The sequence below is a fragment of the Schistocerca americana genome, chromosome 2, assembly GCF_021461395.2.
Source record: "Schistocerca americana isolate TAMUIC-IGC-003095 chromosome 2, iqSchAmer2.1, whole genome shotgun sequence".
NCBI classification, from domain to species: domain Eukaryota; kingdom Metazoa; phylum Arthropoda; class Insecta; order Orthoptera; family Acrididae; genus Schistocerca; species Schistocerca americana.
This window is the reverse complement of record NC_060120.1, coordinates 334519439-334545429: the sequence shown is the minus strand read 5'-3', so window position 1 is coordinate 334545429 and position 25991 is coordinate 334519439. Positions and strand designations below refer to the sequence as shown.

At 40.6% G+C, this 25991-nt stretch overlaps 1 protein-coding gene across 1 annotated transcript in view; it reads left to right on the top strand.

Moving 5' to 3' along the window:
- Window positions 1–25991, top strand: part of LOC124593999 — a 90307-nt gene that overhangs the window by 56509 nt on the left and 7807 nt on the right. Inside the window, exon 2 of the mRNA XM_047132351.1 lies at window positions 23847–24064. Coding sequence (XP_046988307.1) covers window positions 23847–24064 — 218 coding nt within the window. The remainder of the gene's footprint in view (window positions 1–23846; window positions 24065–25991) is intronic.

Genomic DNA, 25991 nt, shown 5'->3' with positions numbered 1-25991 from the left:
GTGCAGTTCTGTAAGTTGTATGTTGCTAACATGAAAAAAAACCTATTTTATATCTTTCTGAAGATGGCTAGATTATTAGTCGAAACCAGTAATCCGTCCAAATGACGAATATTTCATGTGTGATTTTGACTTCATGGGTTTTTCAATGCCTAAGATAAATAAAAATTTGCAACAGATCACGTATCTCTTGGTTGACAATATCAACAAAGTTGGTATCCCTGAATACTGATCATTCCCCCTGGGACATCAAGTATTAACATAAAATTTGGAAATTATTAATGTTTCTTGATGCGCTGTGGTAATCTCTTACATTCACAGAAAGTGTAAGCTTTTTCTCTTGTTGATTTCACTTCGTGCTTCGTTTTCAGTCAGTGTAGTGTGCAGCACTGTGTAACAATTTGTGGTATTTTACTGCTACCTGTCGAGACTTAAGAGTATCTCGCTAAAAATTCTTGCTGTCTGTGACACTGTTTTAACACAGAGCTTTTCCAATGAGTACAGAAGAACTTTGTGCATCTATGCAACGCTTGCGTAGAAATTAGAGACGTCATTTTAACACCTATTTTGAACACTGGATTTTTTGACAGTTGTGGAGCTAAATAAAATCATAACATAAAAATGTCTATTTGAATTTTTATGATCATCAGAAAAGCAATAGTAACTTTGAAATTTTCTCATTTTCATCCATAGCTCTGACTCAGTCGTTTACAGACCAGGATTACCTAACTGAAACTGATACATTTGCCCTTCTCCATCAACTCATAAAACCCGTATATGAACACCCTAGGGTTACTTAGATGAGGTATGCAGGAGCTTTATAAAAGGTATTTTGTGCCCGAGAGAACTTAAATATTGCAGCTCGCATTCAAAACGGGATTAAAACATAACGGAAAGCCGCTTACCAACGAATTATATAAAAATTCTTAAAAGCAGCAGTATTCTTTATAAAAAAAATAACGATATATTAATCCATCATTTTCATCCCTACAGTGTTGTGTCGGGACACGGTTTTGCGAAAGACGTAGGATGGTGACTATGTTCCAGGTGACTGAGATGTTTATCAGCTAGAACCAGATACAGGTAGGGGAGGATCATTGGGTACAGAAAGAGAGACGAAAGTGCTTGACGTTCAAGAATTTGGTGAGAAAAGTAAAACTTGGAAGGAGCGGAGATCCACGCAACATATGCATAGACGTGGATGGGGGGTTGGGGGAGGAGGTTAGGACATTGGAGGTAAGTATGATAGTATAGGGTTTTAATCCCCATCTGTGCCCAGCTAGTAAATTTTGACTATTGTGGGATATTTTTGGGATGGCAACAGATGTGGTCTCCAGTTTAGCTCTTGATCGAGTGTTAAGGCATTTTATTGTTTTAATCAGCTGAAATGGACGGTTTGGGACTGTGAGGTAGACATCTAGAGGACGAAAATCTCAGGTGGCTTTTTCTACAATTACCACGTGACTTTTTACAGGATTCTTGGAGAGGTACTACATCTTATACCGGGCGCTAAAATTAATGAGGCGGGGTTGAAGGTATCGATCTTACTTCCCAAACTTCAATCTTGCTGAACTAGTCCTGCTAGAACAAAGGATATCGCGCTGCATTGGCCATTCAGATAGTGGGACAGTACCAGGTACCTTGATGGACAGCATGTGGTCGTTGCTATCTTGCCAAAACGTATGTATTTCTTCGAAAGGAAGCATGACAGTGTGATTACTACGGGTTATAGCATAAGCAGCAAGGGAAGAATAAACATTACCGAAGTCACGTAGGTGGTTGCCTCACCCCGGCGTCAAGCTACACTCCTGGAAATTGAAATAAGAACACCGTGAATTCATTGTCCCAGGAAGGGGAAACTTTATTGACACATTCCTGGGGTCAGATACATCACATGATCACACTGACAGAACCACAGGCACATAGACACAGGCAACAGAGCATGCACAATGTCGGCACTAGTACAGTGTATATCCACTTTTCGCAGCAATGCAGGCTGCTATTCTCCCATGGAGACGATCGTAGAGATGCTGGATGTAGTCCTGTGGAACGGCTTGCCATGCCATTTCCACCTGGCGCCTCAGTTGGACCAGCGTTCGTGCTGGACGTGCAGACCGCGTGAGACGACGCTTCATCCAGTCCAAACATGCTCAATGGGGGACAGATCCGGAGATCTTGCTGGCCAGGGTAGTTGACTTAAACCTTCTAGAGCACGTTGGGTGGCACGGGATACATGCGGACGTGCATTGTCCTGTTGGAACAGCAAGTTCCCTTGCCGGTCTAGGAATGGTAGAACGATGGGTTCGATGACGGTTTGGATGTACCGTGCACTATTCAGTGTCCCCTCGACGATCACCAGTGGTGTACGGCCAGTGTAGGAGATCGCTCCCCACACCATGATGCCGGGTGTTAGCCCTGTGTGCCTCGGTCGTATGCAGTCCTGATTGTGGCGCTCACCTGCACGGCGCCAAACACGCATACGACCATCATTGGCACCAAGGCAGAAGCGACTCTCATCGCTGAAGACGACACGTCTCCATGCGTCCCTCCATTCACGCCTGTCGCGACACCACTGGAGGCGGGCTGCACGATGTTGGGGCGTGAGCGGAAGACGGCCTAACGGTGTGCGGGACCGTAGCCCAGCTTCATGGAGACGGTTGCGAATGGTCCTCGCCGATACCCTAGGAGCAACAGTGTCCCTAATTTGCTGGGAAGTGGCGGTGCAGTCCCCTACGGCACTGCGTAGGATCCTACGGTCTTGGCGTGCATCCGTGCGTCGCTGCGGTCCGATCCCAGGTCGACGGGCACGTGCAACTTCCGCCGACCACTGGCGACAACATCGATGTACTGTGGAGACCTCACGCCCCACGTGTTGAGCAATTCGGCGGTACGTCCACCCGGCCTCCCGCATGCCCACTATACGCCCTCGCTCAAAGTCCGTCAACTGCACATACGGTTCACGTCCACGCTGTCGCGGCATGCTACCAGTGTTAAAGACTGCGATGGAGCTCCGTATGCCACGGCAAACTGGCTGACACTGACGGCGGCGGTGCACAAATGCTGCGCAACTAGCGCCATTCGACGGCCAACACCGCGGTTCCTGGTGTGTCCGCTGTGCCGTGCGTGTGATCATTGCTTGTACAGCCCTCTCGCAGTGTCCGGAGCAAGTATGGTGGGTCTGACACACCGGTGTCAATGTGTTCTTTTTTCCATTTCCAGGAGTGTATATTAACAAGGTATGTCTTTCCGCGTTTTCTCTAGATCGGTTAAGGAAAACACCGCGATGGTTCCTTTGTAAAGAACATAGATTTCTTTTCGCTTCCTTGTCCATGCTTAGTTTGTTCTCCGCCTCTAATGATCTCGTTGCTGAGGCGACATTGAAAGATCCCTTTCCTTCTACTGCTCCTGTGAAGGGCATTCAGTCGCTGTCAGTCACGAAATCGAACTGAAGTACTGCTCTGAAACGATTTTTGACTACGATTTCGAAGAGTGTTTGAGGTTGTATCAATGCCTTGCAAAATTAAATTAGGCGTATTTTCATTTCATGATCAATCACTTTGGTCCTTCTTCTTGTTCTTCCTCTACAGGCAGTCAGTCTGTTTCATATCAAAGGCTATCTTCGCAGTAAGTTCTTGGACTCCCTATGGCTCAACGTCCTTCGGATCTATGTTGCAGAACTTGTTTGGTTAGTGTGGGAGGATCTAATCATTGGATGCTTTCTGGTCCCTGAGGCTTACAATCCTCCGTTTTGACGTTCAGCTTAAAAATGTCTAACTGCTGCATTATGCCTACATCGCTGACGTGATCTTTCAAGGTATGTCTGGTGATATGTGATACTCTCTTGCCCCCTGTTGAAACCTGTATAAAGCTTTTTCATTCATTACAGAATTTTCTCGAGTTTCCAGCAATCATTATCTGCGAATCCACTAAACTCCAGATTTAACGTTGCCGACTGCAACGAGAAACACTGCAGCCTTAGCAACCACCCCACTAGGGGTGGACAAAAACATGGAAACACCGGGAGTAATACATGCTTTAAGATACATGCAATTGGTAGACTGCTGGCTGCTGTTGTATATGATCACGAACGGCACCTGTGCGACGTCCTCAATATGTTGCAAGTGTCAGTCGTGGACGCAGCAGTGTTCTACGTCTACGTACACACTCCGCAAGCCACCATACGGTGCGTGGCGGAGGGTACCCTGTACCACAACTAGTTGTTTCCTTTCCTGTTCCACTCTCAGATAGAGCGGGTGAACGACAACTGTCTGTATGCCTCCATATGAGCCCTAGTTTCTCGTATCTAATCTTCGTGGTCCCTATGCGAAATATGTATTGGCGACAGTAAGATCGTTCTGCAGCCAGCTTCAAACGCCGGTTCTATAGACTTTCTCAGTAGTTTTCTTCGAAATGAATGTCTTGCACCCTCTAGACTTTCCCACCTGACTCCCGAAGCATATCCGTAAAACTTGGATGCTGATCGAACCTACGGGTAACAAATTTAGCAGCTCGCTTACGAATTACTTCGATGTCTTCTTTCAATCTAACCAGGTGCCTATCCCAAACACTCGATCAGTACTCTGAAACACGTATGTAACATAGCAGCGATGGCGAGGCATTGTAGCATCTGTGACCAGAGAGTATGCGCTTGACCGCGCGAGTGTTGCGAGCGGTTCTCAGTCAGTCAGTAGTCGTTGCGAGTCCGTCAGTCAGTCGTTGCGAGTCTGTAGCTCTGTTTAGTTGCAGAGCAGTTCGCTAATAGTCGTCATGCAGAGCGGTCGGTCAGTAGTAGCAGTCCAGTGCGGGTGATGTAGGCGGTCGGCAACACTGGTCAAGATGGTGAATAAGGTACACTGTTAATTAATATAATCATTAGATAATGAAAAATTTTATTTATTGTAATTATTGTCCAACAAGTCCCCCAATAATAATTTTTATTTCAAAAGCATTTTTTCAAAAATTTAATTTTTTATTGAACTAAAGATTTCGTTGCACTTCCCATTTCACTCTCACTTCTTTTAAAGAAAATTTTCAGTAAAATCACAAAAAAAAAAAAAAAAAAAGGAATATTATCATTTGCAATGCAGTTCCTCCAAGCCGTGCAGAAAGATAAGAGCAGAAATGTGACATCCATTTATTCTGAGGTAAGACTTTAATTTTGTTTGTTTTGCACAGGGCCAAAGACCGATATTTCGGTTTAATTGTATTTTCTTGTCACTGAACGGACTTTAAATTTTGTGAAGAATTTATATTTGAGTCAGATTGCGAATTTCACATTTTTGTTGCCATTTTCAATACCTCTCATTGTGGGCGAGGTTACGCTTAGTGCAATGTCCATTAGCATTCCTAAATAATATTGTCATTCATCTTTAAATTTTTGTGGGAAGGTTACACTCGGCTCCCATTTGTATTGAGTATTGTCACTTTATTTCTTATAAAATTACGGTGGGGAGGTTACACTTGGCGACACCCAGTCCAGGATCGAATTTCGTTGAGAGTCTTTTGAACAACAGTCAGATATCTGCTCTTATTTGCGTAGATATAATTAGGATTTGGCGCAACGCTTTTACTAATCTTGTGACTTTCTTTCTACAGGTCAACGGCAATTCGTTGCTCTGTTGTATTTGTGTGTTGCTTTTGCATTGTGCTTATTTATTTTCTGAAAAATTGTGACTATTGTAAAAATGCCGCGAAAGACTGTGAATAGTGTATCGCGAGGTATTTTGAATGAAATTACCGACTTAAACAGCGTGACCGATAGTAATTATGACACGCAGTGTGATGATGACAATCCTGCGTTCACTAACAATCAGTGCAATACAACCATTAATGATGACTTTCACCTTAATGATGAGCAAACGAACTCAATTGTCTCGTCTGTTAACTTGACGACAATTGATGACGCGGAGCGGTCTATAGTAATGAGCGCTGCCGAGCTTAACACACCCGATTTAGAAAATCTAAGTAATGTACAGACAAATTTGTCTAATGAAAATGAACAGGATACACAAGGTACGACAGATTTATTTAATTCCGAAACAATGACTGATAGTATACATTCGACTGACAAACCTTTTTGTAAATCTCAAAATAACCAAATGGTTACTGAAAGCGAAACAATTCCAGATCCACCATTAAACAGCACAGAGAATAGAAATGCTAATTTTGTGTCGGATCCACTTAAGGCATTGTTGCTACAAATTCTTGAATCAAACAAACAGCAAAGTGAGAAAACTAACAACAATCTCAAACAACTCAGTGAACAGGTCAAACAACAGAACGAAAAACAAGACAAACTTAATGAACAAGTCAAACAACAGAGTGTAGATAACAAACAATTTAAAGAGAATTTCAAACAACTTAGTGAACAGCTCAGACAACAAAATGAAAAATTAGACGACAATTCCAGACAGCTTGGCGAACAAATTAGAGCCGTTGCCGCGCAGTGCCACGACACTAAGGAACAGTTGCGCGTGGAAATTGAGGCTTGTTCACAAAAAAATAGCGAAGAAATAAAGTCTGTTGCGCAAGAATTAAGGCAAATGCAGACAGCCGCAACAGATACACTCAGAGACGAAATTAGCGGAGTCGCTAAACAATGCTCTGAAAAAGCTGTACAATTACGGGACGAGTTTAGAGCAATGACGGTAGAACTTTCGCGCACTATGGACGCAAAGATAGACGCGAAATTCGAACAGCAGAACACTCAGATTAACGAGCGCTTTAATCAGCACATACAGAACAGTGATACGCGTTTCCGCAGATTTATTCAGGATCAAAACAAAGTAAAACGACAAGTCATGGAGACAATCACTGCACAAAGACAAGAGGACAAACGTAAAATATTCGCGAAAGCGAAGACGTATGTAGACAATAATATTACTACAGTGTCCGACAAAATTAATACCATAGAACAATTGAACGCGGAATTACGGGATGAAATTTCTGACCTTAAATCAAAAACAGATACACACACAGTAAATATTCAAACAGTGACAGATAGATTCGAACAATTAGATCTAACACAGGATTGTGATGTTATCAAAGGTGATGTTAAAAAACTGAGCGAAACTACGCGCAAGTTGCAAAAACAGATTAATGCGTCTGATTCTAAAACCGATGATCAGGTTAAAATACTGACTGAAAAATGTGATGAATTGGCCAGTCGTATTGATGTTATCGAAAATACTAATGACAATAAATCAGACGATACTGCACCGGTTTCATTTAACCAAACACCTGAATTTCAAAATTTACAGCAGACAATTAATGAGATCGATTCATCTCACAATACGTTACGTAGGAAGTTGTCAAATTTACAACAAGAAGTAACAGAGATGAAAAACATTTCAATTAATAACATACCGCAACAGACGCCACTTTATGAACATGTGTCAGACTCACGCAGCGCGTATAATTTGGGTAATCTACAGAGAGTACGGGACTTAGATTCCGATCAACCACAGTTCAATAGATTCTCTTACGATCCTGAACCTGTTCCATCACACAGAGATGATAATTTCGACTACAAACATTTTCTGTCAGTGAGAAAGTTTAAAGTTCTTAAAAACGATAGAACGCAGATTCACCCACTGGATTGGATTCAACAATTTAGCTTTGCTCTTCCACCGAATTGGCCTGTAACACACAAACTTGAATTTATTTGCAGTTTTTTGGAAGGCGAACCGGCAACTCGTATGAGACCGATCGCGAGGCAATGCTACTCAGTAGAGGAATTTCAGAATGCTTTTCTGTCAGCGTACTGGTCGAAGACGACACAGCGCGGAATTAAAGACCAACTAATTAGTTTGCCGAATTACGAGAACTCAAATTTTCCCAGTGTGACGCAATTTTTTGAGCACATGGTAGAACAAAACCAATACCTGAGTGAACCGTACAGTGAATCCGCACTTATACAATTATGCATTTCCAAATTACCACGGTCATTACGAGTGTCACTTCTAACGGGTCAGCAAAAAGAAAACATTTCAGCATTCAGAGATCTTTTACAGCTCTTGGAGGTACAGCAATCTGATTATTCTTTTGTAAACAAAAACTTTTTGAGTAACAACCAAGGTCAACAGCAGTACTGCAATTATGATCAGGGACGTAATTCCAATCGGAAAGATAACAGACGTTTTAGGAACGACAACTACCAAAACTTTAATAACAGGCAAAATTCTAATTATCAATACCGTCAAAATTTTCAGCAACAGGAACAACACTTTAGTAACAATAGAGGTGTCTCACAACAACAACATCAAAACCAGCCGGTTAGCATACCTAACCAACAATGGAATACACAAGGTCAACCAGGCTTTAATGTTTCGCCGCGTGGACGTATAGCCCCTGGTCCAACAAATAATAACGTACGGCGTCAAGGAAACAACTACGTACAAAGAAGACAGTATTTCAATTCCTATCGTAATGCACCGTATAGGAATGACTATTACGATAGACGTAAAATTAATGAGGACAATTTTCAGCGAACATCTAACAACAGTCGGTCATACCAACAGCAAAATCATACGCAAGAACATATTCTCATGAATGAACCCGACAGTAGGTACCATCCAGAGCGTAACACGTCTGGAAGAAGTAATAGGACAGTTCAAATAGTCGAAATGCCACAGAATCCTCCTAATAATAATAACACGTCAGATAGAATCTGACTAGATAATGTACAGGACGCATCTTCCAATAATACAAGCACTACCTTAGACACGCAAAATGTTGTTCACGAAAATGTAATTACTTTTGACGACATCAGAGACACACTTTTACAGGAAAGACCAGTTATTCAGAAAACCATTTCACATCCTGTTATCGAAATTAAAATTGGTTCATCGAAATTTTCAGCAGTAATCGATTCCGGATCACCTATATCAGTAATTAATGAGGAGACTTTCAACGAGTGCAACAAAGAGAATACTTATCCGACGTTACCTTTAGGCAAAACAAAAGTGAAAGGAGCAGTATCGGGTAAAGGTGTAGACGTTAAATTACAGACGCATTTATCATTTTGTATTGGAGGTCATACTTTTCACTCTAATTTTTGGATTGTGCCTTTATTGACAACAGACGTTATTTTAGGTACGAATTTTCTGGTACAACACGACGCAGTCATTGATTTTCAGAATTCTTATTTAATGTTAAAGGATGAAAATGTACAACTTGCTTTAGAATTTCAGCACTCATTATCTGCGGAAGAACAAACAATCAACCGCACAGAGGTCATTTCCGCAACACGTGACATAGACTGTAATCCCACATTGTTAACGGATACGTACGTACACAACTATAATACTCCAGATGAAGCTGACTACGACGTTATGCAGTTAATTTCTGATAAGGTTAAAGAGAGCAGTGCAACTACAGACGACGAACGAACGCAATTACACAAAATTCTTTTACAGCAAGCTCCAGTTTTTGACAACATTCCTGGTACTATGTCCGGCTTTATGTATGAATTTCAAGTCAAACCGCACGACACATTTAAAGCTAAGCATTATCCTATTCCGTATATTCATAGAGAACAAGTTAAAAAAGAATTGCAGGATATGCTTGATCAGGGAATTATTGAACCAGCAGTTAGTCCGTACATAAACCCGCTACATATTGTTAAGAAAAAAGATGGCTCACTTCGCCTTGTACTTGATTCACGTCACATTAATGACATTATTATTAATGAAACAGATCGACCACAGACACTAGAGGAACTTTTACAGAAATTTCACGGTACAGCTATTTATTCTACACTAGATTTGAAATCGGGATTTTGGCAAATTCAACTTCATCCGAATTGTAGAAAATATACAGCTTTTCTCTGTTTTGGCGACTGTTATCAATTTTGCAAATTACCATTCGGCTTAACTATTTCTTCTGCAGCTTTTATTCGCGGTTTGAACACAATACTTCCGACAGAAATTAAAGACAGAATTACGACGTATGTAGACGACATTCTTATCGCAGAAGCTAACTGGTCTGAACACAATGTGATTTTAGAACGTCTGTTACAAACTTTCCATGCACAAGGACTTACAGTTAATCTTAGTAAATCGCACTTTGGCAAAACTTCTATAAAATTTCTTGGACACGTAATTTCAGCAGAAGGCATTGCACCTGATCCGGAAAAACTTCAAGCTCTACGTGACATTACTGTTCCTACAACAAAAAAGCAATTACGCAGTTTTTTGGGCTTAATTAACTTTTTTCGTAAATTTATTCACCATTCTGCTTTAGACACGCCTAGACTATGCCAATTAACGGGTAAAAACACTATTTGGTCTTGGGATAAGCAAGCACAATCTGAATTCATGAACCTGAAACATGCTTTGTTGAATGCACCACTATTATCGCACCCAGATCTTACTAGAAATTTTTCCATTGCCACCGACAGTTCCAACACCGCCTTAGGCGTACATATTTTCCAGGAAATTGAAGAAGATGGTTCAATAGTAATCAAAAACATCGCATTTGCAAGCCGCATTCTGTCACCTGCTGAGCGAAATTACTCCGTTACAGAACTTGAAACATTATGTGTTGTATGGGCTTTTACGAGATTTCGGCACTTTCTTTATGGCAGACATACCACCGTTTACACAGACCAAAGAGCGATACAATTTTTACTTTCGGCCAAATTCACTCATGACAGATTAAGTAGATGGAAACTTTATTTACAAGAATTTAATTTTACGATTGTCCACATTCCCGGCACACAAAATGTTATAGCAGACGCACTATCGCGTTCTCTGAGCAACAATCAGCAAGACGTAGCAACCAACTTCTGCAAAACAAATTTCAGTGTCATGTACATTCAGCAAGTTGCATTTGAAAATTTTATTTCATCGTCATTACAGGACATAGCACAAGAACAAAATAAAGACAACGTGTGGAAAGAAATTAAACACCTTTGGCAAGATAAGAATAATGTTACGATTAGAAACCATTACACTGTACGCAATGACATTTTGTTTCGCCGCTCTCATCCTGACAGCAACAATTGGTTATTATGCATTCCTGACGAATTGGTCAACAAATTAATTTGGTACACTCATTTAAGCTACGCACATTACGGAGCACGAAAATGTTTTCTTATACTGAGACAGAACTGTTATTTTACTAACATGGAAAAACGTATACGACGAGTTTTAGCGTCTTGTAAAATTTGCCAGAAAGCTAAATCAGACACCACTTCACATATTCCTCCATTACATCCCATTATACCTGTTAAATTAAGACACATGGCCGCAGTAGACATTTTTGGTCCGATTCCGAGAACTAACAGAGGTTTTTGCTACATTTTTGTCGCTGTTGAGCTCACTTCAAAATTTGTTACTTTCACTCCATTACGCAAAGCTACTGCTAAAACTGTTTCGAAAGCATTTGTAAAACATTTTCTATTTCATGTAGGGCATGTAATGAAAGTAATTTCTGATAATGGATCACAATTTCGTAGTAGCGTATGGACACGCATGTTACGAGCTAGAAACATTTCTCCGATCTATATATCCAAGTACCACGCTTCTTCGAACCCCTGTGAAAGATTAATGAAAGAAATTGGTAAGCTGTGCCGAATATACTGCCACAAAAGACATATTGATTGGGATACACACATACTCTCATTCCAAGATGTAATTAATTCCATTCCAAATGAATCCACTATGCTATCTCCGTCTGTTATACTGAAAAACGTTGAACCACCTAACAAAATTAAAGAATTAATAACATTTCCTACATCTCGTCGATTACGACACCACGAAATAATTGACATTGCACTGAACAACATCAAACGTGCCGCAGAGCGCCGGAGAAGACAGCAAAAACAGGTTTGTACACGCCGCGACTTTCACGTTGGACAGAAGATATTGATACGTACACACTATTTATCCAGTAAATTAAAAGGTAAGTGCAGTAAATTTGAACTTCTATACGCAGGTCCGTATCGGATTCGCAGCATCCCTCACCCCAATGTTGTACACGTCGAAACTTTGAGAACTAGAAAATCGAAAGGCAATCACCATATCTCAAACATTAAACCGTTTATTGAGTGAAACCACTGTATGATTCAACACACTATGAGGTCATTTACTAATGCAATTAATTCACCTGACTAATTACTGATGATTATCGTATTTTTTCTTGGCAAGTGCCCGGCAAGGTAAGGTTAGCAGGTCGCTTTTCTTGTCGTTACACATCAGACCGTGCACATTTTCCACTTTTTTTGTGTATATGATTGTACTCCAGTTTTGTTTGTATGTACTGTGAAATAGTTAAGATATAACACACACCAGTTGACTTTGACATTTTTTGTTGCCATATGACACCTCAAGATCGTGACTGTTTAACATTTTTTTTTTTTGCTACTGCATTGTATTATTCTGTGTACATTTTTGCATCTGAACACTGTCAACGTCTTTAACATATTACGTTTTCTGTCATGTTATGCTGTATGGCTAATTGTGTCACCATAAACCAGTCATTATTTAGTGGGTATATGATTTAAATGCAAGACATTAATCTCTGCTCGTCAATTTCAGAAAGAAATGATGCATGTAAGAAATAAATTCAACAGAAATGGGAATTTCACCTACGGGATAAACGAAAGGAGATGCAATAACTTTATGAGGAAGAGTAAATGGATCAGGATTAACAAGCATTAACAAGACTATACTGTACTCATCACAGAATAGCAGTCTTAACTAATTTTTTTCTTTCAGATTACAAGGTGATTGATGCAGGCTGTCAGACTGAACTACACATCTTAGTTTTAGAGATGAAATATGCTAGAGATAAGGAATAATTGTATAATGAGTAATGAAGTGATTTTTTGCAGATGATAATGAATACTGATGAATAATGATGAAGGATATGATGTTATGAATAATGAAGTTTTTCTTTACAGATGATGATAATAGTGAAGTTATGATGATATGGATAATGAAGTTTTCTTTACAGATGAGGATAATGTTGAAGTTATGTATTTATGTTATGTAGTTATTTAAGTATTTGTTGCAGTTTGCTTTGACAGCAGGTGTTACATTGCATAGTAGGATGACTGAAAGTTTTGGAAAGGACAGCTATGGAACACATTTTTATACGCACTTCACTGCCTGTTAATTCGAAGTTCACTACTTTTCAGCATAGTGTGCGTTTCTTCTTTCAGGTCAATAATCCATTTTGTAATTTTTCCAGGAGAAGTTTTTCATGATACTTACTAAACCTGTTACTTATTATACCTGTTCTAGTACTTGCATTTTTATATTTTTACCCATTTGTGTCTATCGTTTATAAATGTGATCACATGTACTGCCTTGTTACATAACCTTGCTACAGCTGACTCATGACGAATGACGTTACCTATCCTCGTTTGCAGCAATAGGTCAAAAGCAAATAGTGTTATGCCTCAGCAATTAATTATCGATCCCAACGCAATGCATTGCTAACAAACAAAAAAAAAAAAAAGGGTATTACCAGTCCCAAATAGTGACACCAGTTTGAGACAATTCTGAATAATACTGATTAGCTCTGAATAGTACGTCACTTGAGTAATGACCTCTTAATGAGACTATATTCAAAATAATGCTTTGTCACTAGCTAATAACTGACACTGTTTATTGTAATGATACTACTTATAATGCCTGTGATTATTAATGATTTGACTGTAATTAACTGATTTTAATAATGACTTTGTAATGATCTGAATACTACTGAAGGAGGAACACTGTTTATTGTAATGAGTACTTGTAATGCCCATGATTATTAATGCTATGACTGTAATTAGCTGATTTTTAATAATGACTTCGTAATGATCTGAATAATACTGAATGATGAACTATGTTTTATTCTATTCAATACTTGGTTAATGGCCAATGAGTGCCAATAATTTGTATCACTCAATGTATTATGTTAATGCTAGGCCAATAATTGACTCTCCTTTTCAACTAAGACTTCTGATGAACATTATTCTGTCATACTAAATATACTTTGTAACTGGCCAAGGACCGCCCCTGTTTATTGTAATACGATTACCCATGATGCCAGCTAGTGATTCTTAATAGATTGTAATGACACATAATTAATTAACTATGGTACTGTTTAATAATGCTTTGTAATTAATTAAGGCTAATAATTCTTACTATATTGGAATGACAAATGATTAATTAATTAACTGTAATTAGACAAATGATTAGTTAACGACAGATGATTAATTAATGACAAATGATTAATTAACTGTAATTAGGAGAAGGTTAATGATTCTTAATTATACTGTGACAAAAAAGAATGCGATTATTTCATAATGCTTTGTAACCAGGAAAAGAAGGCTACTGATTCTATGTAAAACAATTAATGAACATTTTTCTGTAATACTACATACTTGGTACAGAAATGTTCAATAACTAGGCTATGAATGCCACAAACTATCAATGAAGACTGTAATTATCAATATTATGTGACTTGATGTCCTTCACCTCATAAGCTGACTACCCTAAATTACTGCAATGTCCATTTGTCCTGTTTATCCTAGTGATCATGGAGCACTATAATTGGTTTTTGCACTAATTCTACGTTGGTGTGCCTTGTAAGAGCGTGGTGTTGACACGACATGCTGTCCACCACCGTGAGCAATGAAGACGTTATTATGGTCCCACTGTTTGGTGTACCTAATGTACTGCCAAAATGAAAACATGGAACATTACTACGACAGTTCAGTGTCTTGGCTACACTGATAAATTCTGATGGGAAAAGAACTTCAAGTTGTGTCACTTGGTGTTGTACTTCTGTGGAAAGATATGGACTTTCAGAACAGCTGTGTGCAATCTAAAGTGCTACAACCATGATGCAATCCTTCCCTTTCCTATCCTAATTCTTGTCACATAAGGAAAATAATTTTTTTTTTGGTTAACAGCATTTATGTTCGTAGGTTATACATTTTTTTTTTTCGATTCGCTGAACTCCAGTGCGAGTACACTTATGTCACTGGTCGACATGATTTTTTTGCCATTATGTTTATTTGTTGTGAAAATGCTAAAGACATTTTTCAGTGCGTGTGCACTTTGGACATGATTTTTTGCCATTATGTTTATTTATTGCGAAAATGCTAAAGACATTTATTTTTTCGATTTGTTCTGAAGTACAGTATATGTACACTTTTGTCTTTTATATTGTATATACATTTTTTATTTTCTGAACTACAGTGCATGTGCACTTCTGTTAGGTGTTAATATGTTTTCTACTGAACTTCAGTGCCTGTACACTTTTCTCATTTTTCAATATGATTTGTACTATTCTGTACATTCAATACTTAATTGCGTATGCACTTATGTCATTTGTTACTAATTGTATATACATTTCATCATTTGTTGATATGTTCTCAACTGTAGTGCATGTGCACTTATGTCACTTGTCAATGTAATATTTTGCCAGTCTGTTTATTTGTTCTGAATATGCTAAAGAATTTTTTTTCAGTGCCTGTGCTCTTTGTTTTCTGTCAAATAATTTGTATATACATTTTTCTGATTTGCTACTATGTTTTGTACTCACATCTTGTCTTTGTCTGATATATTTTGTACTTAGTGCGTGTGCACAACATTTAAATAATCTGTAAGTTGTAGAATTTTGTTAATTAAAGAAAAATTTTGCCGCGCTTGGCAAGTCCAAATGACTCACCATCGCTGCCAAATTTTTGCCCCCCCAGTGGTGGGTTATGAAACACGTATGTAACATAGCAGCGATGGCGAGGCATTGTAGCATCTGTGACCAGAGAGTATGCGCTTGACCGCGCGAGTGTTGCGAGCGGTTCTCAGTCAGTCAGTAGTCGTTGCGAGTCCGTCAGTCAGTCGTTGCGAGTCTGTAGCTCTGTTTAGTTGCAGAGCAGTTCGCTAATAGTCGTCATGCAGAGCGGTCGGTCAGTAGTAGCAGTCCAGTGCGGGTGATGTAGGCGGTCGGCAACACTGGTCAAGATGGTGAATAAGGTACACTGTTAATTAATATAATCATTAGATAATGAAAAATTTTATTTATTGTAATTATTGTCCAACAAGTCCCCCAATAATAATTTTTATTTCAAAAGCATTTTTTCAAAAATTTAATTTTTTATTGAACTAAAGATTTCGTTGCACTTCCCATTTCACTCTCACTTCTTTTAAAGAAAATTTTCAGTAAAATCACAAAAAAAAAAAAAAAAAAGGAATATTATCATTTGCAATGCAGTTCCTCCAAGCCGTGCAGAAAGATAAGAGCAGAAATGTGACATCCATTTATTCTGAGGTAAGACTTTAATTTTGTTTGTTTTGCACAGGGCCAAAGACCGATATTTCGGTTTAATTGTATTTTCTTGTCACTGAACGGACTTTAAATTTTGTGAAGAATTTATATTTGAGTCAGATTGCGAATTTCACATTTTTGTTGCCATTTTCAATACCTCTCATTGTGGGCGAGGTTACGCTTAGTGCAATGTCCATTAGCATTCCTAAATAATATTGTCATTCATCTTTAAATTTTTGTGGGAAGGTTACACTCGGCTCCCATTTGTATTGAGTATTGTCACTTTATTTCTTATAAAATTACGGTGGGGAGGTTACAACTCAAGAACAGGTCGCACTTTTGTCCTATATTTGGTCTCGTTTACAGATGAACCACGCTTTCCTAAAATTTTCCCAATAAACCGAAGACGACAATTCACCTTCCCTACCACAGTAGTGCTGGTACCTGTTAGTGAATTATGTCAGAGCTAAGTGAATTCGAAAGTGGCAAAACTGTTTGTGCTATTATAGTGGGTGCTTCTGTAACCAGTGTAGCCGAGGCGTTTCAAGAGGCACAGCATCGAAGATTTATACCGAATGCAAGGAAATCGAAAAAACACTGTCCAGTAAGTCACAATACAGACGATAGTGTGTGCTGAGAGGTCGTTGACGGACGGACATTGAAGAGGATTGTGATGAAAAATGAGAGGGCGAAAGCTGCAAAAGTCACTGCAGAATGAATGTCATAGTCGCGAACCCTGTCACCACCAAAACAAAACAAAGGGAGCTCCAGGGAATCGCAGGACGCGCTAGAATTCCAAAAACGCTCATCAGTGATGGAAATGCCCGTAGCAGGCAAACGTGTTGCTGCAGCCTAAAACGTGAACTATGGAGCAATGGAAGAATGACATTTGGTCGGATGCGTCTTGTCTCACACTATTTCGAACTTCTGGACGAGTTTATGTTCCAAAAATGCCGCGCGGGGTAGGCGCGTGGTCTGGCACCGTACCACAGTTCGCGCAGCTCCCCCCCCCCCCCCCTCCCCCGCCCCCTAATGGAGGTTCGAGTCCTCCCTCGGGCATGGGTGTGTGTATTGTCCTTAGCTTAAGTTAGTTTAAGATAGATTAAGTAGTGTGTAAGCCTAGGGATCGATGACCTCAGCAGTCTGATCTTGTAGGAACTTACCACAAATTTCCAAATTTTTTCCAAGAGTGAAACATGGTTGGGGTTCAGCGATAATTTGGGCAGCTACATCGTGGTATCCCATGGGCCCGATTGTTCCCCTGTGAGGAAGCATTACTGCCAAGAATAATGTGACCATTTTGGCTCGTTCATCCAATGGTAGAATATTTGTTCCCCAGTAATGGTGCTGTGTGCCAAGACGATAGGGCCTCTGTTCACACAGCTCGCATTGTCCAGGACTGATTTTGTTAGGACGAGGATGAATTTTCGCCTCTCCTCTGGCCATCAGTCATCAGATCTCAATAGTTTTGAGCCTTTGTAGTCTGCTTTGTAGAGAAGGGTGCGTGTTTGCTATCCATCATCGTTGCCGGGAATGAAGGTGTAAGATTTCCTTGAACCCCATACAGGGCATGCATTTATCCATTCCGAGATGTCTGGAAGCTGGTTTGAATGTCAACGGTTTTCCTACACCGTATTATTCGTGATAAGTGTTGTTTCTTTTTGGTGTTTCCACGTTCTTGTGCACCCGCTGTATATCTTGGGTGAACTCTATTCATGGGAAATTATTCCGATTCCTTAGTGGAGCTGCGAATTCGGCGCTGATTTGCAGGCTGCGTGGATACGAACCTTTACAGAACTGTGGCAAATTAAAGCCTTCATTCTTTTCCAATCCCTTCCCCGTTCAGCCCTTACCGAGCTGAAGAACGAGGCCGTCAAACGCGCTGGCGCACGGTTTCCACGGTTTCCATCGCCAATTCTAACACATAAACAAGGCGGCCGTATAGGCGCCAGACTTCCGTCCACAGTTCCGTCGAGGATCCCCTAGTCATCATTTGACTGTGGAAAAAGAATGCCCATAGTGGACTGCTGATTCTTCATTCACTTTTACACGACAGTTCAGTAATCTCTCAGCAACACAGCCATGTTATGTTGTAGGTTCTTGCATCTACACTTAAACCCAAATACATCTGTTGAAAAAAGAAAACATCATTTTCTGCACCAAAAGAGAGCGGAAAAATGTGAAATTTCAAAAGGTGCGCTTCAGGAACGGCACCTTTTCAATGTGTGCAACATAACGCCACGTGAATTCACAGAGATACGAATTCTTTATTCCAGTTGGAATGCTACAGAATAACGTTATAAACTGGAGAGACCAGGATTACTTTAGTGTAGTCGTAGGCTGCTAAAAGATGTGTCTTCTGGTCAATTTTTGGACGGTTTTGGGAGATTTCCCACATTCATGTGGCCTTATAAAGGACCTGCGCTACGCTTTACGTAATTAACTCTAAAAATGTGGCTTTCAAAACATATTTTGTTCAACTTCAATATGGTCATCGACACTATATGAAGTTAATTCAATAAATCCATTAAAGTGAGCAGCTGTGAAATTTTATAAGCAAATAAATTGTTACAGATGGCATGAAAGTTCAAAACAATGGTTCAAATGGCTCTGAGCACTATGGGACTTAACTTCTGAGGTCATGAGACCCCTGGAACTTAGAACTACTTAAACCTAACTAACCTAAGGACATCACACACATCCATACCCGAGGCAGGATTTGAACCTGCGACCGTAGCGGTCGCGCGGTTCCAGACTGTAGCGCATAGAACCGCTCGGCCACATCGGCCGGCAGGCATGAAAGTTGATGAAGTTTCTCAACCGTGTTTCATGGGGTATTAGTGTGGTATTTCTGTTGATATCCAGCAAGATTTTCACCACCATTCTGACTTTTTTCCTATTTCAGATTTTTTATTTTGCGTCTCAATCCAACATGATGGAAGTCTGAATAAATTATTTTTGTGAAAATTTTCTAACTGTATTTCAAATCTCTCTGGATACCCTAGATTTAATTACATGAGGATCTAATTTCAGATCGGTGAATCATGAAGGTGGCATCCATATTTATATTAATAAGATAAAAAGATGTACTTTGCGTGTGCTTTTGAAGTATGCTTACTGTTCATGCACCAACGTACTCCATAAAATTATTCAGTAGATAACTATCAGTATTTTGAGATACAGTAAGTTTTGTGCACTGTTTGTCAAATTTAGTTCTTGGGGCATGACACGTTTTGAAAATCACCAAATCAGTCATATCGAAACCGGCGAGTTTTTAGTTTTTCCCCTCCTGGAAAAATTTCTGCAAACGCCCATACACATTTCTGTTTTGATTTTATATATAGCGTTCGTTTATTCATTTGTTTATACCGCAAATCCTCTCTAAACCGGAGCAGGTTCAAATAAAGCTGCTTTTCACATGCATTTGCTTGGTCGTCCACTCGGCTTCTGCTATAGTGTTGACTACATTTACGTCCTTCGACGACTGGAAACATTACACGTATGTTGCTTAGTTGTTTCTTAGTGTCTGTAGATGTTTGTCTGCGTTTTTCAAGGGAATATACATATTTTTGCTATTTAGAGCAATTTTATCCATTTTCGTAACTCTCTGCATGTCTAGGAAACTCTTTCAATTATAAAATGTTCAAATGTGTGTGAAATCTTATGGGACTTAACTGCTAAGGTCATCAGTCCCTAAGCTTACGCGCTACTTAACCTAAGAACAAACACACACACCCATGCCCGAGGAAGGACTCGAACCTCCGCCGGGACTCTTTCAATTATAATTTAATGTCACGACAGCCGGATAATAAAAATCAGACCTGTGGCAGCGAAACCCCACAAGAAACTTGGATTCATGTAAGCACTTAGTATATCGTTTTTGAATGCTGGTAAAATATCTCCTTGCTTGCAATTGCGAGTAGACAAGATACATTCACTGTGCGATGCAGCAGTGTCTTCTCACTAGCTGCTCACAATAATTTGTTCTGTTTATGCTAAGTAGACTTGAGTAGCCAGCAGTGACGAAGTGATGTAAGAGCATGACGCTAATGTTCGGCCAGTGGCAGTCATCTCCCATATCCTATAGTCTGTTGTTTTCCTGTTTGCCTTTTCAGTGTACGAATTAAATAAACGAGGCGCATTCCAAAGCTAAGGTCCGTCTGGTCATACAAAAAGAAAAGCTAATGAGAAATAATTTTTATTGACAGTAATATTTTACTACATATCTGCTTTACTTTCCACATTATCGCCTTTCACGTCTACGTATTTTCTGTAACGCTGCATCAGCTTCTTTAATACCTCTGCATTGAAGTCAGGCCGCCTGGGTATTGAACCAGTTGGTGATGTCAGTCTTGACTTCATCGTCGTTTTGAAATCGTCGTCCACCCAGCCACTTTTCCAAATGCAAGAAGAGGAAATAGTCGCTTGGTGCAATGTCGGGATTGTACGGAGGGTGCTCAAAAAGTTCCCAACGAAAAACGTGAATCTGCTCCTTGATTCTGGCAGTGGTGTGAGAGCGTGCGTTGTCATTAAGGAGTATTATGTCAGGCGACACTATCCCCTGCCGTCGATTTTGGATCGCACGTCTCAGTTTGGTTAGTGTTTCACCGTATACGTCATGTAACTGTCAACCTACATTCCATGAAATGAATCAAAAGGACGCCCGTTTCTTCCCAGAAAACGGTAGCCATCATTTTTCGATTCGAGAACGGAGATTGGTTAAACTTTTTTGGTTTGGACGAACTGAAACTGAGCCACTGCATTGACTGTTGTCTAGATTCTGCGCTGGCGTACGATATCCCCGTCTCGTCGCCCGTAACAATGTGGGAAAACAAATGACCTTCGTCTTGTCCATAGCGCTCTAGAAACTGTCGTGCTCTACGCATTCTTTGCTCTTTCTGCTGATCAGTGAGCATTTTTGGAGACCACCTCGCACACAGTTTTTGATATCCAAGCTGTTCAGTGACAATCCTGTAAACTGAGGTTCGAGGAACATTTTTGAATTGATTAGCCAGATGATTAATCGTAAATCGCTGATCACTTCCAAGCTTTTGGTTCACTTGCCCAAAGATGTCGTCGATCTGAATACTGGGCTTGTCACTCCGATGTTCATCGTGAACATTGGTGCTGCCATTTTGAAATTCTCGACAGCACTTTCAAACTTGTTTGTCACTCATTATTTCAGGTCCAAACATTAGGCGTAACTCAAGATGAATTTCAGCAACTGAAGATCCTTTTGCCAGCAAACATCTCATCACACCACGCACTTCACAACTGGCGGGATCTACGATTGTCTCTGGCATTGAGGTCTGCTCTCACCGTCTGGCAAACGACTACCTAATCAAACCAATACTGCCCGCATCTCGTGGTCGTGCGGTAGCGTTCTCGCTTCCCACGCCCGGGTTCCCGGGTTCGATTCCCGGCGGGGTCAGGGATTTTCTCTGCCTCGTGATGGCTGGGTGTTGTGTGCTGTCCTTAGGTTAGTTAGGATTAAGTAGTTCTAAGTTCTAGGGGACTTATGACCACAGCAGTTGAGTCCCATAGTGCTCAGAGCCATTTGAACCAAACCAATACTGCAGCAGTTTCCGAAAGAGTCGGTAGACAGCGCTGCACGCGTGAAAATTCATTCGGGCCTACCATCAGTTAAATATTGACCACCGCACCTTAGCTTTGGAATATGCCTCGTAAATAATGATATTGAACAAACTCGTCTTACATCTTTCGCGATTTAGACATCTTACTCCACTGCGTCAGTGCCGGCTACCCAAGTTTGCCTTGCGTAAACAGAATGGATTGCCCTTCTGCCCATGTATTTGACCACAAACTGCCTAAGAATTTAAAACATTTCATTCCCTCCATGTGGGTAGGATACGGTACAACTTCCCATCCAGCCAGCCGTTTTTAGGTTTTTCGTGATTCCCCTTCGAAAGGACTCTGTAGTCTAATCTTCATCTTCATATACCGATACTCAGTTTAAAGCGGACGCCCCGTGTAGAATTCTGGAAAGCCTGAGGGGACAGAACTATTTAGTCAGCAGAAAACTGAGTATAAACGTCCTGGGAATGCACATACGTGACTGCCACAGACTCTGATATCTCAGCTGAACTACTCAGGCCACAGCGTTTGATTACACACTAGGAGTACCATTAGGCTCTCCAGAAGTGACTCTTGTCCCTCTTCAACCACCCAGAAAAGCCAAGGCGATTTCCACGCCACTTCTGCAAGTTGCAAGAGCATCACTCTTAAGATAAATGGGTATTATAAATTGAGCTCAACTAAGGGCAAGCGGCAGGCATTTCGGCATCACGCAACGACGTGGGGGAGTGCAAGGTAAGTGAAATGCGCATATACATTTACTGTGTTCGTGGAGATACGTTTCGATTTACTGTGCCATGCACTGAACATACTGTAAGTATAAATTCAGAAAATAATTCAGTATTGGTAAAGCGATGCCTAATGTGTTTTTCAGATGAAGTACCTCATTCTTTTCGCCGTCATCGGGTTTGCTGCAGGTAGAGTATACAATTCAAAGCAATCACTTTGAAAGTATTTGTGTTTCCTTTTTCTTGTTGTTGAGGTTGAACTACCGGCTTGTGTTCGCTCCTACGCAAAATTTTGTCTGTATATTTAACCTCTGGAGTGATATTCGCCAGTATCCCTTGTATTTCCGCTTATAAACTTGCCTTGTGTTCGTTACAGAAATAAATCGTTTTATGGTTCTCATTTTCTTAGTAAAACGTAGTGACACGCTGAATTGGTAATCTGTTTTCTGCTGTCGGTCATTGACTTTTATGGTTCCTGTGGATCACTCCAGTCGAATCGTGGTACATTTTCAGTGTCGTCTGACACATCAGATTCCTTGCCCTATCTTTGTCAAATGTAAGGGAGAGACCCACTTATGTAGCGACATCTTACGTGGGAGACGTGTTTTCTGTGCTTTTTATCAAGTGAATAAAGTTGTCCTGGGTGTGAAACTTCGTCTTTTCTTTTTGTCTTCTTATACAGAGGTTTTGTCTTTCCCAGTGGGATGTTATTTTGTGAAATATGAAATAATTAAATGGCCTGTAGAGTCAGTTACTTAGTCAAATGTTCCATAGATGGTTTGAACGGTTCTTTTCTCGAAATAATGTGGAACGAGTCAGTTTACAGATGTACATGATTAGTGTTAACACTAAAGGAGACATTATTGTTTTGAGTTCACTAAATTAATGTTCATTTACTTCTGAATAAATTGTAAAGAAGATGACAACAAATCTCCCGAAAGTATGAACACATTGCGTCGCTAGTGTTGGAATTGCTAACGCACTGGAATTCGTTGTACAAGATATTCGACAACAGACTTAAAAATTTATTTAATGTCTTGATTTTCACTTCTGGATTAAATATCTTAATAAAGTATGCAGAGATTGCCTCGAAAATAATTCATTGGGGCATCATAAGATAAAATTGACCAATCTTAATGGGGCACCTCAAATAACTATCAAAAATAGTTGACATCATTTTGATAATATAGGCACAAGCGTTCAGTACGTGCATATATCATACTGACATTACCTAACATTTCAACTTCCGCAACATTTCAGGGAAAGCAATTCCTATCCCACTAACGGCCGCTCACACGCGCAGCTTAGAAGATGACTTCCAAGACTTCTTCGACATCATTCCTATGGACCAGGTCCGTGCCATAGTGCAAGATCACCTGGCAAATGACACCGAGTTGCAGGCGGTCGTCGCTTTCGTCAAGTCTGAGGACTTCAAGGAGACGCTCCTTGCTCTTGAAGAAATCCCGGAGTACATTGCGGTGAGTACAGAGCAATCCGCGAAATAAAAACAAAACCAAGCAGCGACCAACGAACTTGGTGATGTTGTTGGCTCACATATTGTCCAGTCACATCAATGTTGTAAGTGGGCTGCTTGTGTGTTGGCAGCGCTGTGTAGCGCTTTGCATTGGATCTCTGGCTGCGCTTTCTTTGTAAGAGACTCTGTAGCTGGTCGGACTAGTTGTTGGAAGTTAATCGGCAGTAGTGTTGGGCAGCTGGAAGTTAGTCGCCAGCAGTGATGGAAGTGCTGTTGGACAGTTGGACGTGAACCGCCAGCAGTGATGGATGTTAGATGTGAGAAGTTAGCATTTATGGAGGGTAGAGGTCTGAAGTTTTAGCGTGGGCTAACGATCTGCACATGTTCGACTAGGAGATTGAATATTATTCATGATTACATTCCTTTGTACTAGATGTCAATGACGATTTATATTCGTGTTTGAACTGGATGTCACATTATTAAGGTAAAAAATACATTATTTGGTTCGCAACAAAATCTTTCCTTTGCTAACCACATGCCTATTAGTAGTTAATGGCTTTAGTAGTTAGAATTTTTTTATTTAGCTGGCAGTATTGACGCTCGTTGTATTGCTGTAGTTCGCGTAACGAAGATTTTTGTGAGGTCAATGCTTAATGAAATGTATAGGTTATTGTTCGGATTTATTTTTAATCAGGGCCATTCTTCTGAATTAATTATTTGCGCTAGGATATTTTGGGTCTCAGTCATTCAGTAATTTAAGTACAGACTCACACATTTAAATAAAGAAGTTTCAATGTGACCTCCTGTCAAAAGCCTGAATAACGACGTTTTGCAGCAAAGTACAGCGCAGGAAAAGAGCCAAGGATGTTCTGGAAGGTACCGACAGGGGCTTGGAGCCGTGTTGACGCCAGGGCGTAGCCGGCTGCTTTACGTTCTCGGTTGAGGATCCATGGCACAAACAGCTCAATAGATTGACCCACAGATTCTCGACTAGGTTTAAATTTTGGGGTTTGCTGGCCAGGCAAATATGATAATCTCATGCTGGTGCTCTTCGAACTACGCACATACATTGCAAGCTGTATAATATGTTGCATTATTCTGTTGGTAGATGCCACTGTGCAGCGTAAGACATAAATCGCTTGAAAAGGCCACCTATCGGCACACGGTGGACGTTCAGTTGCGGTACGGGCGTGCAAATTCCAGTCTTCGTCGCCAACGTAACAGCAGTCAGCACGGGTGAGTGACAAAGGTGCCTTCCGCAGAGGACCATACGCAGCAATGTTCACTGAACGGTCGTTGAGGAGACGCTGTTGTATTCTCTTGGTTCTTTTGGGTAGTCAGCTGTTCAACAGTTGCACGTCTATTCACCTGTGCACAATTCTGCAGCTGTCGTTCACCCATGTCACCTATTGCCCTTGGTGCACCACAGATGCTTTGGCGCCGGTTTTGGATAGCGCCATCGTACCATGCGTGGTATGCTTTAACAATGGCAGCACATAAATAGTTTACAGACTTAAACGTTGCGGAAATGCTTCCACTCTTGGCCCGAGTGCCAATGATCATGCCCTTTCGGACGTCAGAAAAATCGCTCCGTTTCCGCATCACAAGCACGACTGCACTGTTTTCCGCGTCTCTCGGACACTCTTTGCGTACCCTACACTGCTATTGGTGCCATCTGCTACCTGTGAGAGGTTACTGCAAAAAATGGCTCTGAACACTATGGGACTTAACTTCTGAGGTCATCAGTCCCCTAGAACTTAGAACTACTTAAACCTAACTAACCTAAGGACATCACACACATCCGTAACCGAGGCAGGATTCGAACGTGCGACCATAGCGGTCGCGCGGTTCCAGACTGTAGCGCCTACAACCGCTCGGCCAACCAGGCCGGCGGTTACTGCACGTTGACTCGAACGTAGCCAGCGGTCGCA